The 12482-nt window shown below is 45.3% G+C and overlaps 3 protein-coding genes across 6 annotated transcripts; 1 reads left to right on the top strand and 2 right to left on the bottom strand.

The window, feature by feature from the left end:
- Positions 1–1152: 1152 nt before the first annotated feature.
- LOC111601976 lies at positions 1153–3873 on the top strand. The gene is made up of 2 exons (XM_023318855.2): positions 1153–2617; positions 2683–3873. The coding sequence occupies exons 1-2, from the start codon at positions 1511–1513 to the stop codon at positions 3538–3540; spliced, it is 1965 nt and encodes a 654-aa protein (XP_023174623.2). The 5' UTR covers positions 1153–1510; the 3' UTR covers positions 3541–3873.
- Positions 3874–5381: 1508 nt separating this feature from the next.
- Positions 5382–6937, bottom strand: LOC111602021 (cAMP-dependent protein kinase catalytic subunit 2). Of its 2 annotated transcripts, XM_023318920.2 has the most exons (5): positions 6857–6937; positions 6356–6791; positions 6120–6285; positions 5775–6052; positions 5382–5710 (listed from the first exon to the last, which is right to left on the bottom strand). In XM_023318920.2, the coding sequence occupies exons 2-5, from the start codon at positions 6748–6750 to the stop codon at positions 5494–5496; spliced, it is 1056 nt and encodes a 351-aa protein (XP_023174688.1). In that variant the 5' UTR covers positions 6751–6791; positions 6857–6937; the 3' UTR covers positions 5382–5493. The 2 variants fall into 2 exon arrangements, with proteins under 2 accessions (XP_023174688.1, XP_030080727.1); XM_030224867.1 differs by having other exon boundaries at positions 6356–6864.
- Positions 6938–6942: 5 nt separating this feature from the next.
- Positions 6943–8653, bottom strand: LOC111601975 (cAMP-dependent protein kinase catalytic subunit 2). Of its 3 annotated transcripts, XR_003944302.1 has the most exons (6): positions 8284–8652; positions 7994–8223; positions 7759–7924; positions 7417–7694; positions 7080–7364; positions 6943–7025 (listed from the first exon to the last, which is right to left on the bottom strand). XR_003944302.1 is itself a non-coding variant. In XM_023318853.2 (5 exons), exons 1-5 carry the CDS (start codon positions 8458–8460, stop codon positions 7356–7358), a joined length of 855 nt encoding a protein of 284 aa, XP_023174621.1. In that variant the 5' UTR covers positions 8461–8653; the 3' UTR covers positions 7278–7355. The 3 variants fall into 3 exon arrangements, 1 of the variants encoding a protein (XP_023174621.1); XR_003944303.1 differs by lacking the exon at positions 8284–8652 and having other exon boundaries at positions 7759–7944; positions 7994–8075; XM_023318853.2 differs by lacking the exon at positions 6943–7025 and having other exon boundaries at positions 7278–7359; positions 8284–8653.
- Between the last annotated feature and the right edge of the window lie 3829 nt (positions 8654–12482).

The following is a 12482-nucleotide window of genomic DNA, read 5'->3' as shown; positions in this document are numbered from 1 at the left end:
TGAATATCTCAAGAATATCTAAAAGTAAAAAAGCTTTTCAGTCTTCACATTCTCAAAGATACAGTGGGCCTTCTGTAAATATTGCACATGTACTTTATAGCTTTAAGCTTTCATGTGCTTTAAAAGCTTCTTAAGACATATTTTTCTAAAAACCAAGTTAGTTGATTATGAATTGGCTCTTGAAGCTTAAAGCTTAAAGGTGCTTTTAAAGCATCTTGAACTAATTGATATCTACCACATTTTCATCCAAGCTTCTTTAGGGTTAGAAGTCTTTCCAGCTGCTTTAATTTTCCTTTGAGATCTTCTCTTCATGCCTGTTGTCTGCCGAAGCTCTTTAAAAAGCGTTGCTAACGAGCTGTGTTAGAATATCTGCTGAATTGATTGGACTGCTGGTTAAATAAATTGCATAAGAGTTGCTGCCGGGTTTGTTTTCCGTGTAGAGTTCGCTGCCCCGAGGCTGGCAGCATTACAAAACTTTGCCCGGCCCCTGCCGCTGCCGCTGCCGCTGCCCCTTGATTAACATCGCCAGCATTGCAATTGTGCAACTTTTTGTGCGGCTTGTTCTAAATGGCTGGAAACTCGTTTGCAAGCCTCTAAAGCTTGTTTAAGTTGAACATTTTATTAGCGACTCACACCTGGTGCTGGCGGCAGCGCAGTCGACGTGGAAGTTCTGCTCGCTTTCGCCCGCTCTTCGCATTTGATAATCAAAATCAAGTCGTCGCCGGCGCCGGCGCCAGCGTCAGCGCTAGCTTCGGCTCTGATGATGGCCAAGTTCAGTGCCCTCGAATTGTGTTGACGCTTTTCGATCGCTGTTCGCTTTACGCTTGACGATTTGCATTGAAATTGGGTTAAGCGTGTCCAGGTACACACAAAGAACTTGCTGCGAATCGATTGTTGCATGATCTGTGGACCCAGTGGATAGGTAATCTGTGCAGAGATTGCTTAATCCGTGTGTCTGCCCATTGCCACAGCGTCCACAACATGAAAAGGCAATTAGCCCAGATCGAAGCCAGAAAATCAAATGTCCCACACGTAGGCCAAGTGAAAACCTGTTAACGTTTCAATGACTTTGAACTTTTTGGAGTTTTAGAGTTTTGGTTTTTCTTCTGTTTGCTGCTCGCATTTGCATATTGATTGTTTTATTGATGTTTGCTTGACCCATTTACCGTGTGGCACTTGGAGCTGTGGAGGTACTGGTGCTGTCTGAAGCCCACGCCACTTCCACTTTCGTTGAGGCGCGACTTTCTTTAACAATTGCCCATGGTTTTTTTTGTTTGTTGGCCCTCTAGCTGGGCACCAGTGCTTGTGGGATTTGTCAGAGCTTGTTGCTGGCGCTGGCGCTGCCACTTTGTAACCAGTTTAATGACGTTGACGTCTGCGCCTGCGTCGACGTCTATTCTCTACGCCAACGCCGACGCTGGTTCTCGGCTGGCTGTTTATAAAAAGTCTTTGGCCAACTTTCTTGAGCTTCATTCGCGTCTCAGACGCGATCGTCAACGTCTCGTGCACAATGAAAGCAGTGCTCTACTTTTTGCCGCTGCTGGCCAGTGCCAGCTTTGTGTCTTCTCTGCCATCGCTTGCTGCCAAGGAAAGTGCACTGCCCGGCTCATTTGTCAGTGAGGTTTCCCAGCTGATTGCCACGCAGTTGCTGAATCACAACAAGGACATCGACGCCAACCAGGTGTATTCTCCAGTGGGAGTGGTAACCATTTTGGCCACGCTAGCAGAGGCAGCTGATGGCGAAACCTACTCAGAGTTTGGCCAAGTCCTTGGCTTTCCCAAGGAACGCCAGGACCTGAGAGCAGGCTTTGAGCCAATTTTGGCCGGCTACCAGAAGAAAGATACAGGCACTGGGTTGCCCTTGTTCCATACCTATTTCTATGTCTATCGCAACAACAGCGCGCGCGAGGACTACAAGGAGCTGCTGCAGCGTCACTACTACACCGAGATGCAAGAGCTTTATAGCAAGGAGTATGACTTGGAAGAGCAAAGCAACTCGACGCCGGAGGGCAGCGGCACAGATGGGGACAGCACAGAGCCGAGCAATAGCAAAGATGTCATCGGCTTTGAGACACTGAAGCGCATTAACCTGGACGATGATGCTCCCGTTGGCACCCCCAATGACAACTATGGCGAGGAGGTAATCAATAAGGAGGCATCCAAGTTCGATCGCGATGTGGATGACAAGCAGTATGTGGAAAAACCAGTTGCCCTAGCCGAGGAGGAAGAGTTACAGCGGGAGCGGCTGACCACCGAGCAGACAGCAACGGATGCCGATAGCAGCAGCACAGATGCACCACTGGAAAAACTAGAAAAACCAGCTGAGATCACCCTGACCGTAAAGGAAAATCTTGCTGAGAAGCAGCAGAACAAGCGCAGCGATGCCAATGCCGAACAGAATCCAAATGTGGAGGAGAACGAGACGGTGCAGGAGGATGAAAAGCTGCGCAAGCTGCCAAACGAGCCAAACACTGCTGGCAGCCAGGTGACCGACAGTGAACCCGAGAAGGTGAGCCTGCCACTGCAGAAACTGGAAAATGCTGTCAAGACAATGGTCAAGGAGGGCGCCGACGAGATTATGATTGCACTCGAATCGCATCTCAGCTCAGTGGCTCGGGTATGTTTTAGGTGCAGCATTTTCTGGTGAATCTTGACACTAAGTTCGCTTCCTTTTCACCTCAGGTCTACGGGGCTCGCACTCTCTTCGGCAAGAATGACATTGCCTGCGCACTGAGCGTCAGCTCCGTGAAAGGTCGGATGATTGATGATAGGACTAAGATGTTGCTCTTCAATGGACTGTACTTCCACAGCAACTGGAGTCAGCCTTTCTATCAGCTGCGCGACGGCAGCGACGAGTTCTTCTTTATGACAAATGATGACGCCATGAAGGCGCCCATGATGCACTCCCGAGGCAAGTTCAACGTATCCGATTTGCCCCACTTGAAGGCGCGCCTGATCTCTCTGCCCTACGAGAACAACCAGTACAGCCTCTACATTGTGCTGCCCAACGAGCCCGAGGGCCTCACCGAGGTAATCGCACAGCTACAGCCCAGCGACTACAAGTATGCACAAGAGCATATCCATCTCAAGGAGCTGCATGTGACGATGCCCAAGTTTCGGGTGATTGAGATCTCTCGTTCCGAGGCAATGTTCAAGCAGATGGGTCTCAAGCGTATGTTCTCCCGCACCGAGGCGCAGCTAAATCGGCTGTCCGAGGAGCAGGAGCTGTTTATCGATGAGATTGTGCAATATGTGAGCGTGCGCTTCGACGAGGACGGCAGCAGCATCAATTCCATGTCTGCGGTCAACGTTCAGGGCCGTTCACCGATTGCCACCGAAGCAGCTGCCTCGCTGCCAGTGCCAGAGCCAGAGCCAGAGCCAGAGCCGGGCGTAGAGCGTTTCGATATCAATCGTCCATTCGCCTATTTCGTTATGGACTGCAAGAATCAGATTGTGCTTGCTTCCGGCAAGGTGTACGCGCCCGAACCCGTGGATGATGTGCCGCCTGTGACCGTGGAGGTGGAGCTGGAGCAGTCATAGATCGTCCCGCATCAATCACTAGCTCTTAAGTTTCGTAACGAATTTTCACCGATGCGCTTCGTGCAATTTTCATAATGCTAAGTGCTCACAAGCAATAAACAAGAATTTCATTTTCCACAAAAAACGAAAAATCAGAAAAAAAAATAGAAGTGGAATCCTGCCGAGGCCGCCTCGGATTTTCCCAGCCACTTGAGCAGACGCAGCCTAGCGGACTCAGCGACCATTTGCTGCGCAATCAAAACAACAATTAATTCGCTTACTCGCTGACTAACAACAACAATAATAAGCGCCTGACGGAGCGGCAGCAAGATCAACCCTCAGGATTCAATTGTCTGTCTGTAATATGAAATGTATCTGGCGGTGGGCATCGCTAATTTCCGTGCAGCAAATTTGTCATTGCAGTTGGCTCGAGAGTGGGCAAGGGATTGGGGGATTGCTTGGTTGGGTGTCTGTGCGTGTGCGTGTGTGCCGTGCGTCTGCTTTGTTGACTTTGCTCCGAGTTCCATCAATTCTTAGGCTACTCAAGCGAAAGCTGCGCATCCGACACGTGCCCCTGGCTGGATGGCTGGCTGGCTGGCTGCCTGGCAGCCCTGGCGAATCTGACAGGCTTCCCTTCAAGTGGTCAATGGACTGCAATTAAAAGTCTCATTAGAATGCATGATGTCTTCTTTTTGCTAACTGCTAACTGCCAACTGCTAAGGTGGCCAGCCAGGTTCTAGTTCCGACTAGAGCACGCCCAACAACGCTCTTAACACAGGGCGAAACACAACACTGAAAATATATGTCTGGAGAGCAAAGACGCAAACACGAATGCGAATGGGAATGCGGGAAGCTGGCGCCAGGCTGGCGGGCGCCAAGAGTCAGAGGTAAAAACAGGAGTAAATGCGTGCCATGATTATAGTGATGACGACTGCCACCCCAGACTCTCGCTCTGGCTCTGCCTCTGCCCGGCTACGCCTCTGCGCCTGGAGACGCAGACCAACTCCTCGCCCGGCTGCTGCCTGCCGGGCAGACGATGATGTTTCATCTTTTCCACATGAAAACTCACGTAACAAAAATTATGATAATCATAACTTTTTTTTCCTGTGGACTTTTTCCTTTGGTTTTGCCTCTTTGTTTTGTTAGCCGCTGGACAAAGGAGTCGCTGGCGTTTGCTAAGGTATTTTTCGGCCAGGCTGGCGTCTGGCGTTCGCTCCATTTTTATTAAGTCTTGCATATAAATCAATGCTGCCAGATATGCAGAGTAGCCCCGAAAGGTATAAAAGATTTATAAGGACTTCTTTCTTTTCAGCCACATTTTTTGTCGTCAACTCGTTTAAGCATTGAGCAGATGAATAACAAGCGAGAATCTGTTGTTGTTCGCTTGTCTCTGAGCTCGGAGAATCAGCTGTAATGAATAGTAAAGTTCTTTGAGATGCCTACCCACTACCAGCCAGGCACATAAATAAACGAAGACGCAATAAATTCATTCAATTGCATCAGAGACAAACATTTGCCCGATGGAAATGGTAATTTCAACAAAGCGTCACGCATTGTCTTAATGATTTATCTGACTGCCTCAAGTCCAATTACAAGTTAAGTTCGACGAATTAAAAATGTGCCTGACTGCAGTCAACAAGTGTGGGAAATCTGTGGAATTTCCAGTAGGGCCAGCTGTTTTCCGAGAAAAACTAAACCGAAACAAGACGATTTTTCCAGCAGAGTATTGACGTTGACACTCGCTGCGGCGGCGGCGGCGTCGGTGGCGTGAAAAACTAATGAACACATGTGGATGCCAACTGGCGAAGTGGAGCGGCTGCTCCACTCCAGCGGAGTGAGTGGGTGTCAAAAACTGGCCCAAGTCTGTTTAACAATATAAGACAATTCTAAACTTTATTTCTTGAAAATATTTAACTATTTACGACTGGCTTTAGTTGGTTGATATCCTGTAATCTGCAGCTGTTTTTTCTGGCTTCAGAAGTCAATGAAAGCCTCTTCATGCTTGACGGTCTTTGCCTTTTGCTTCGGCTTACCTTCAGGGTGCTTATCGAAGTTGGAAATATCCTCGGCACTTGTGATTGTGGGCGTGTACGGAGGCTGTAAGGTCTGGTTAAGCAGTGGTATCCACTCTACCTCTTTAAACCACTCGTGATTCTTGATGTCCTTGTTGCCACCGATCAAATTACCAAATCTGCAAATACTATGACTATTCAGTTGTGTTCATGGATGTATGTTAAAAGCAACGTTTGACTTGCCGTTTCGAAAGATCGACTTGCAACAAGTGATCCACCAGATTCCGCAGTGGGGCCGAGAAGCTGCTGGGCATCTTGTAGTCCGCTTCGCATATCTTGTTGTACATGACCATGACGTCACGACTGTGTACGGCAAACGGAGATTGGCCAGCCACAAACTCGTAGATTAGCACACCAAAAGCCCACCAATCCACGCTGGTGCCATATGGCTTTGACTGTATAATCTCCGGTGGCAGATACTCGGGAGTCCCACACAGGGTCATCGTACGCGTTTCGACTTTCTGTATGAGAAAAGCGATAATAATTTATTAATTTCAGATCAAATTCAATTGGCGGGTGTTCACTTACTTTTGCAAATCCAAAATCGGTAACCTTCAGATAACCGTTCTTATCAAGCATAATGTTCTCGGGCTTCAGATCACGATATAATAGACTGCAAAAATGTAGATACTCCAGAGCGAGGAACACCTGAGCGGCATAGAAGCGAGCCTGTTTTTCGCTGAATTTGCGAACTCTACGGAATCGGGAAACGGTACCCGATCAAAGGCAAATACACATATATATACAGCATCAGTCGGACTCACTTGCGATGGTAGGTAAACAGTTCGCCGCCCATTATAAGAGGCAGAATTAGGTAAAGGCTGTCGTTGTCCTTGTACGAAGAGATCAGATTGACGGTGAATGGAAAGCACATTGAGTTCAGTACTTTTTTTTCGCTCATGACATGAGCGATCTGTTTGGTCTTAACTATTTGATCTTTGCTCAACTGTTTCGAGGCGTAATAGTTATCACCGTCCCTTTCCTTGACCAGCTGCACCTTGCCAAATGAGCCAGCCCCTAGGGTCGCTCTGATTATAAAGTTATCGAGACCACACGACGGCGACGGGGTATTACGGTTAAATTTCTTGTTGAATTCGTCTTTTAGCTTTTCCAATATGACACCGTACTCAACTTTGGGACTAAAGTATTGCGGATCCATATTGGAAACCCGCCCATTAATTTAAATTACTTTGTTACTCTCTATAGTTATACGTAAAAAAAACTATTAATAAATGTTCCAAGAATTTCGAATAAATACTACACACATTTTGGAGTTAAGCCAGTTAGATAAATAATCAGTTGTGAAAAGTAGCACCAAGGCTACTTGTCTACTCTGAAACTTTTATTGGGGCGCGATTCGTAGGTTTCCCCAAATTCGATTAATCCCTGGCTTCAGTTACCGTACTCTAATGGCATGCATGTGATTGGGGGAATCTAGAAGTATTTCTTGCAGAACTTACAAGGATATTATCGTTATCACATACGTACAAGGATACGTTTTCCCCTTTTGAAAGTGAACAAATGTCCAGCGAAAACAAAACATATTGGAAGACCAACGTTTAAAAATTATTAAACAAGTCTGGGTGGCGATTTATTTTCGATTTCTGTTTCGTTTTGTTCTCAAAATTTTCAAAGTTTGACAAATCTTCAATATTCGATACAGTCGGAACGTATGGCGGGGTAATATCTTGATTGAGTATTGCAAACCAATCGACGCCTTGAAACCATGGATGAGCTTTGATTTGTGCGGAGCCCTCGGTTGAGTTACCTAAACTGAAGAAGCATGCTTGAAATGCGGCCCGAAAAATGTCTCCGGTGTGCTTACCGCTTAGATGGCTCATTCTGCAACAAGTTCTCTACCAAACTTTTCAGCTGACTCGTAAAAAATGAGGGTATCCGGTATTCGCCCAAACAAATTTTCGAGTACATCAATATGACGTCACGATTATGCATTGAAAAAGGTGAATGACCAGTCACAAACTCATACATCAATACGCCAAAAGCCCACCAGTCAACGGACTTTGTATAGGGCTTTAGTTGAATGATTTCCGGTGCCAAATACTCGGGTGTGCCACAAAGTGTAGATGTTCTATTGTCCACACGCTGAGAAGATCAGTCTCCTCTAAATATAGATATGCATAACGATGAGGGTGAAATGCATTCTTACCTTGGTAAAGCCGAAATCTGTCACTTTAATATAGCCACGAGCATCCATTAAGATATTCTCGGGCTTCAAGTCGCGATATATCAGACTCATATGGTGCAAATACTCGAGAGCCAACAGAACCTGGACCCCATAGAACCGCGATTGTTTCTCGTTAAACTTGCGCACTCTTGGTGCATAGGGGAAGGACTGTATCTATGTATTTGCAGACATAGTCGAAGTTCAGGCTAAAACTCACTTGCGATGATATGTGAACAGCTCACCGCCATTTACGAACGGCAGCACTAGGTACAAGTAGTCAAAGTCTTTGGTAGCATCGATCAAATGCACTAGAAATGGGAACCGAATGGCGCTAAGTACGGTCTTCTCATTGTGCACATGAGCGACCTGTTTCAGTCGTACCAGATCATCTTTATTCATCATCTTAGCTGCGTAATAATTCTTGCCTTTCTTCTCCTTAACCAAAAACTGCGATCAGATGCCGACAGTAATGAGTTGATTATGCAAATATTCAGAGGGACAACTCACAACAGTGCCAAAACTGCCAGTGCCGATGACCGCACGCTGTACATAACCCTCTAGGTTGGTGTAGGGCGATGGTTCCTGGGACTTCCAACGCTCGTCAAATTCCTGCTTAAGATTATCGAGTATGGCAGTGTAGTCTTCCTTTGCATTAAAAGTTGATTGCAAGTTCGGGCTACTCATAATCAGCACGCAGGCCTCTTAATCATTTTCCACAGTAAGGATGGACAACACCTAGGAGTAGAATATCTGTTACCTTATAATTGCAGCTCAATAAACTAATAATTTGGGAATGCATAATTTTGTTTACGTTTCTGTTATTTCAATTGTTTGACAACAGAAGAAACGACAAAGGCAAAACGTACATATTTACTCTCAAAAATATTTCAATTAGTTGGGCATGCCGGCCCAAATTAGGCCAAGGTATGACAAATAAGCTCAGGCCCTCAGCCAGACAGACACCACATGACCGCCTGACCACATGAGCGCATCAAATGCCAATTTCCTGTGCGTCGGCCACACATATCAACGTCAACGTCAACTTCACAGTCGCAGTCACTGTCAACCTTAACGTTCACGTCACCGACTTCTTGATGCGGTCCGGCAAAAGTAAGAAAAATTGCAAAACGTCCAGTTGATAAATGATGCTAACCAAGATTACATAAGTTCGTAATTTTCTAGTACATTTATTTCTACATGTCAGCTAGTCAGCTCTCGGCTCTGGGCTCTCAGCTCTCAGCTCTCAGCACTCAGCTCTTAGCTAGGAGCCTCGCCACGTTTGCAGTTGGCATACGATGATGGACACGTCGACCATTCAGCTCTGCAGCTGAAGCCTGATGCTGATAAGAGCGAACCGGATGCTCCGGTTGTTGCATGGCTTTTAAGGTAACTAGCGAGCGAACGGCCCGTTATTGGCCACTTTGGCCATGTGTGGGACGTCTGCCCGTTGTTGGACGCAAATTGACAATTAATCATTATCTTTCAGCGTTTTAAGCCTTAGCTTGTGACGGGGGCTTGGGGCTGGCAGGCAATTACGGAAAGGTTAGGCTTTTGGATAGGCTCTTAGCTTGGCCTATACAGATGGCTGTGTGTCTGTGTGCAAAGGCATGTGCAAATGTCTTTCTAAATATGTTTGGGGTTGATTCTAATGCGATGACATTTATTCTCGAAAACTTCATTATTTATTGACAAATACTTCAGCTGCTAAGTCTGAAATTGAAAGACAATCAGACTGTTGCACAAATACTCGATAAGTTTTCGAGACTTGATCAGTTTTTAATATTAAATAATAGATTTTTTGGAAAGGTAGGCATATCATAAGCTGTTCAAGCAAGTGTAAGCTGTACTCCTAATAATATAAAGAATATGAAGCGCTCTGCTAATGAGAGCTGTTCTTTGATCTCATAGAATTTCTTGCTAATCATTTTTATTAAAGTATTATGAATAGACAGTAAGGCAAAAGGTTATACAATTCGAGTTAAGTATTACAACTACAAGCAAAGCTCACTGGGGTCTACTTAGCTTGCTCTCATCTCATATTGTCCGCCAGCCCAAAGGCAAGCCAATTGTCATGGAAATTTAGTATATCAAATCGACCCCAACCACTTGACAGTGATTCAGCCAAATAATTCACTTCATACTCCTCATGCTCATATAGTTTTTAATACACTTAAAATTTAGAAAATTTGTCACGTACTTAACATAACGCAATTGCTGCTTTACGTTAAACCAAACCGCTTTCACTTGCACTCTCAAGCGTTCTCTCACTGACTCTCCCTCTCTTTCTCTCTCTCGCTCCCTCCTTCTCTCCCTCTCGCTTTGAGTCTAACCAGTAAATTAGAAATCGTGCAAAAACTAAACAATATCACTTAGAACGACCCAATCCAAAAGCTTGGCTCATTTAACATACAGCCACAAGATGAGCCTCTCCCCCCACACACACACACACACAAAGAGAGACAAGATAAACTCCAGTGGGCTAAGATATGTTAACGACTGCAATAAATAAACGGATAATATCTAGCATGCTAGGCCTTTCCATAAATACACATATCCACGTCCATTGGCCTCGGCTACGACTGCGTCTTGGACTTGGCAAGATGCGTTCGCTAAGCGGCCCAAGACCAGATTAAGTCATACGCACACGTATCTCCTCCAGGCGGACCAATTGCCATTTCTTTGGCTGCTCGGCAACACTTAAAATTCATTAGCTGTATTAGCGGACTGTCTCTGCTTGGCTTATGCAAAGTAATTGACGCCCCGATGAACTGTTGACACGCTTCACATTTGTCTTGGCGCTTTGCTGCTCTTGGCCAATATTTGGTTTAGTTATCAGTGACATTTTTTGGCTCTGGCTTTCTGGGCTTAAGTAGGTGAAAGTGAAAGCAGGGCACAAAATGGCCAAATTCAATTATGCTGAAAGGTTTCGCCGTTGTCTCGACTCGCGCCAAACATATATGCCACATTTGCGAACAGCCCTCGCCATTAGCGCTAATCTCTACACAAACGGGATATGAATCATGTCACACACACACACACAGTTACTGTCTCTCTCGCTTGTACATGCTGCATGCTGCATGACCGGCAAATGCATTCACTGTACACAGTTCAGCAAGCAGCAACAATGTCAACGTGTTCCACCTCGACCAAGTCCTGCCCTCCCCTCCCGCCACGTATGTGTTCAAAAGGTGTAACTAATCCGCAGGCCATGTGACTTTTGTCATGCGCCGCTGTCAGTCACTGGCGTTAGTCTCCCCCAACTCCTGCTGCCGCCCGCCTCCCTTCCGCTACCTTTGCCCGAAACCCTTTGCAAGTGCCAACGGTTTCCAGTCAATTCCACCCCAATGTCTGCTCAAAATGCGAACCTGCCACCGTTTCGCTTCATCTTCCGGCTGCACCTTCAATCATCGACGTGGACCGCCCGCCATTGTTGTAGCTGCTCCATGTAATCCATTGATTCGGGCCGAGCCCACGGCCTGCACTGCGGGTGGCAACGCTGACATTTCGCAGCTGGCTGAGTTTTGTCCATGTTTGAGGTAAGTTTTGGCATAAAAGAAATTATTATGATTATGATTATGATTATTTTAATGCGCATTTACTTAGTTTTATTGTTGGTGCACTGGACTGTGCTGACAATTTGACTTTTTGGCCACCTTTTGTGCTGTCAGATCGTCATAAATCAGCCATAAACAGGATCCCCATTGATGATATCGCCCCAATAAATCAATTGCATATGACATCAGGTTCTATGTGTCCGACAAATAATTTACACATATCAAAATTATTGCAAGAAAAAAGACAGAAAATAAAAAATATATAAAAATAAATTCATGTTTTTAATATTTTATAAAAATAAAAAGTAAAATAATATTAATAATATTTTTCAATCTAATTATAAATACTTAACTCTATAACTCTTCATATCTAAATATTTGATTCGTTTTGACCATAGAAAATTCTGAATTTTCATGACTGATCACAATTTTCTTTCAACTATTTGTATATGGGAATTTCTCTGCGTGTACTTATTCATATTCTAAACAACAATTTGTAAGCCTTGCAGAATGAAAACAAACGCATTCAAATATAGAGCTGGAAGCTGTGGTAACCGGCCGGCTAAATGGCTTTTGGCATATAATAAAAACAATGCTGCGGATAAAAACAATTGCTATTGCTACAATTTTAACATTTGCCATAAATAAACATGAGCCGGTGGCAATTGCCAGTTGCAGTTGCAATTGCAGCCATACAGCTTTCGTAGGAAATGCGAAATGCTGAAACATTTTATTGAAATTCAATTAAAGTCGTATTTCAATAATTGGCCACGCATGGTGCGCATTTCCGTGCCGTGCTCGATTTCGAAACGGCGCTCGAAATTTATGACTTTTCAATTTTTGGCCAATTGTGAAATGTTGCCACTTGGACTGTGGCATGCCCCACTTGCCGTTGATGTTGTTGTTCTTGTTGTTGTGGCTGCTGTCCATTTGCCAAGGGGGAAACGGAAATTGGTGCAAAATTGATGCCCGCCGTCGAAACTCCATCACAAACGCTACGGTGCATTAGGCTGCAAGTTCTTATCAGTTCAGAGCTCACCCTCACTCTCAGCCCTTGGCCTTGGCAACTCCACACTCACACACACACACATACTCGCAGCTACCCTTAGCATTTCTCTCACGTTAAGTGTGCAAAATTTTGCGTGATTTGTG

Source organism: Drosophila hydei, unplaced genomic scaffold (assembly GCF_003285905.1).
Source record: "Drosophila hydei strain 15085-1641.00,03,60 unplaced genomic scaffold, DhydRS2 tig00008119-arrow-pilon, whole genome shotgun sequence".
Lineage (NCBI taxonomy): Eukaryota > Metazoa > Arthropoda > Insecta > Diptera > Drosophilidae > Drosophila > Drosophila hydei.
This window is presented reverse-complemented; position numbering and strand designations above follow the sequence as displayed.

What these genes read in the sequence shown, in the direction of transcription:
- LOC111602021 (XM_023318920.2), bottom strand. Translation starts at nt 6,750, where the DNA reads ATGGATCCGCAATACTTTAGTCCCAAAGTTGAGTACGGTGTCATATTG. An exon ending in CCGATTTTGGATTTGCAAAA is followed by an intron (nt 6,053 to 6,119) that starts GTAAGTGAACAC and finishes TTTCTCATACAG; the next exon opens with AAAGTCGAAACGCGTACGAT. An exon ending in CAAGTCGATCTTTCGAAACG is followed by an intron (nt 5,711 to 5,774) that starts GCAAGTCAAACG and finishes TAGTATTTGCAG; the next exon opens with ATTTGGTAATTTGATCGGTG.
- LOC111601976 (XM_023318855.2), top strand. Translation starts at nt 1,511, where the DNA reads ATGAAAGCAGTGCTCTACTTTTTGCCGCTGCTGGCCAGTGCCAGCTTT. An exon ending in ATCTCAGCTCAGTGGCTCGG is followed by an intron (nt 2,618 to 2,682) that starts GTATGTTTTAGG and finishes TTTTCACCTCAG; the next exon opens with GTCTACGGGGCTCGCACTCT.
- LOC111601975 (XM_023318853.2), bottom strand. Translation starts at nt 8,460, where the DNA reads ATGAGTAGCCCGAACTTGCAATCAACTTTTAATGCAAAGGAAGACTAC. An exon ending in CTGTTCACATATCATCGCAA is followed by an intron (nt 7,925 to 7,993) that starts GTGAGTTTTAGC and finishes CTATGCACCAAG; the next exon opens with AGTGCGCAAGTTTAACGAGA. An exon ending in CAGATTTCGGCTTTACCAAG is followed by an intron (nt 7,695 to 7,758) that starts GTAAGAATGCAT and finishes TGATCTTCTCAG; the next exon opens with CGTGTGGACAATAGAACATC.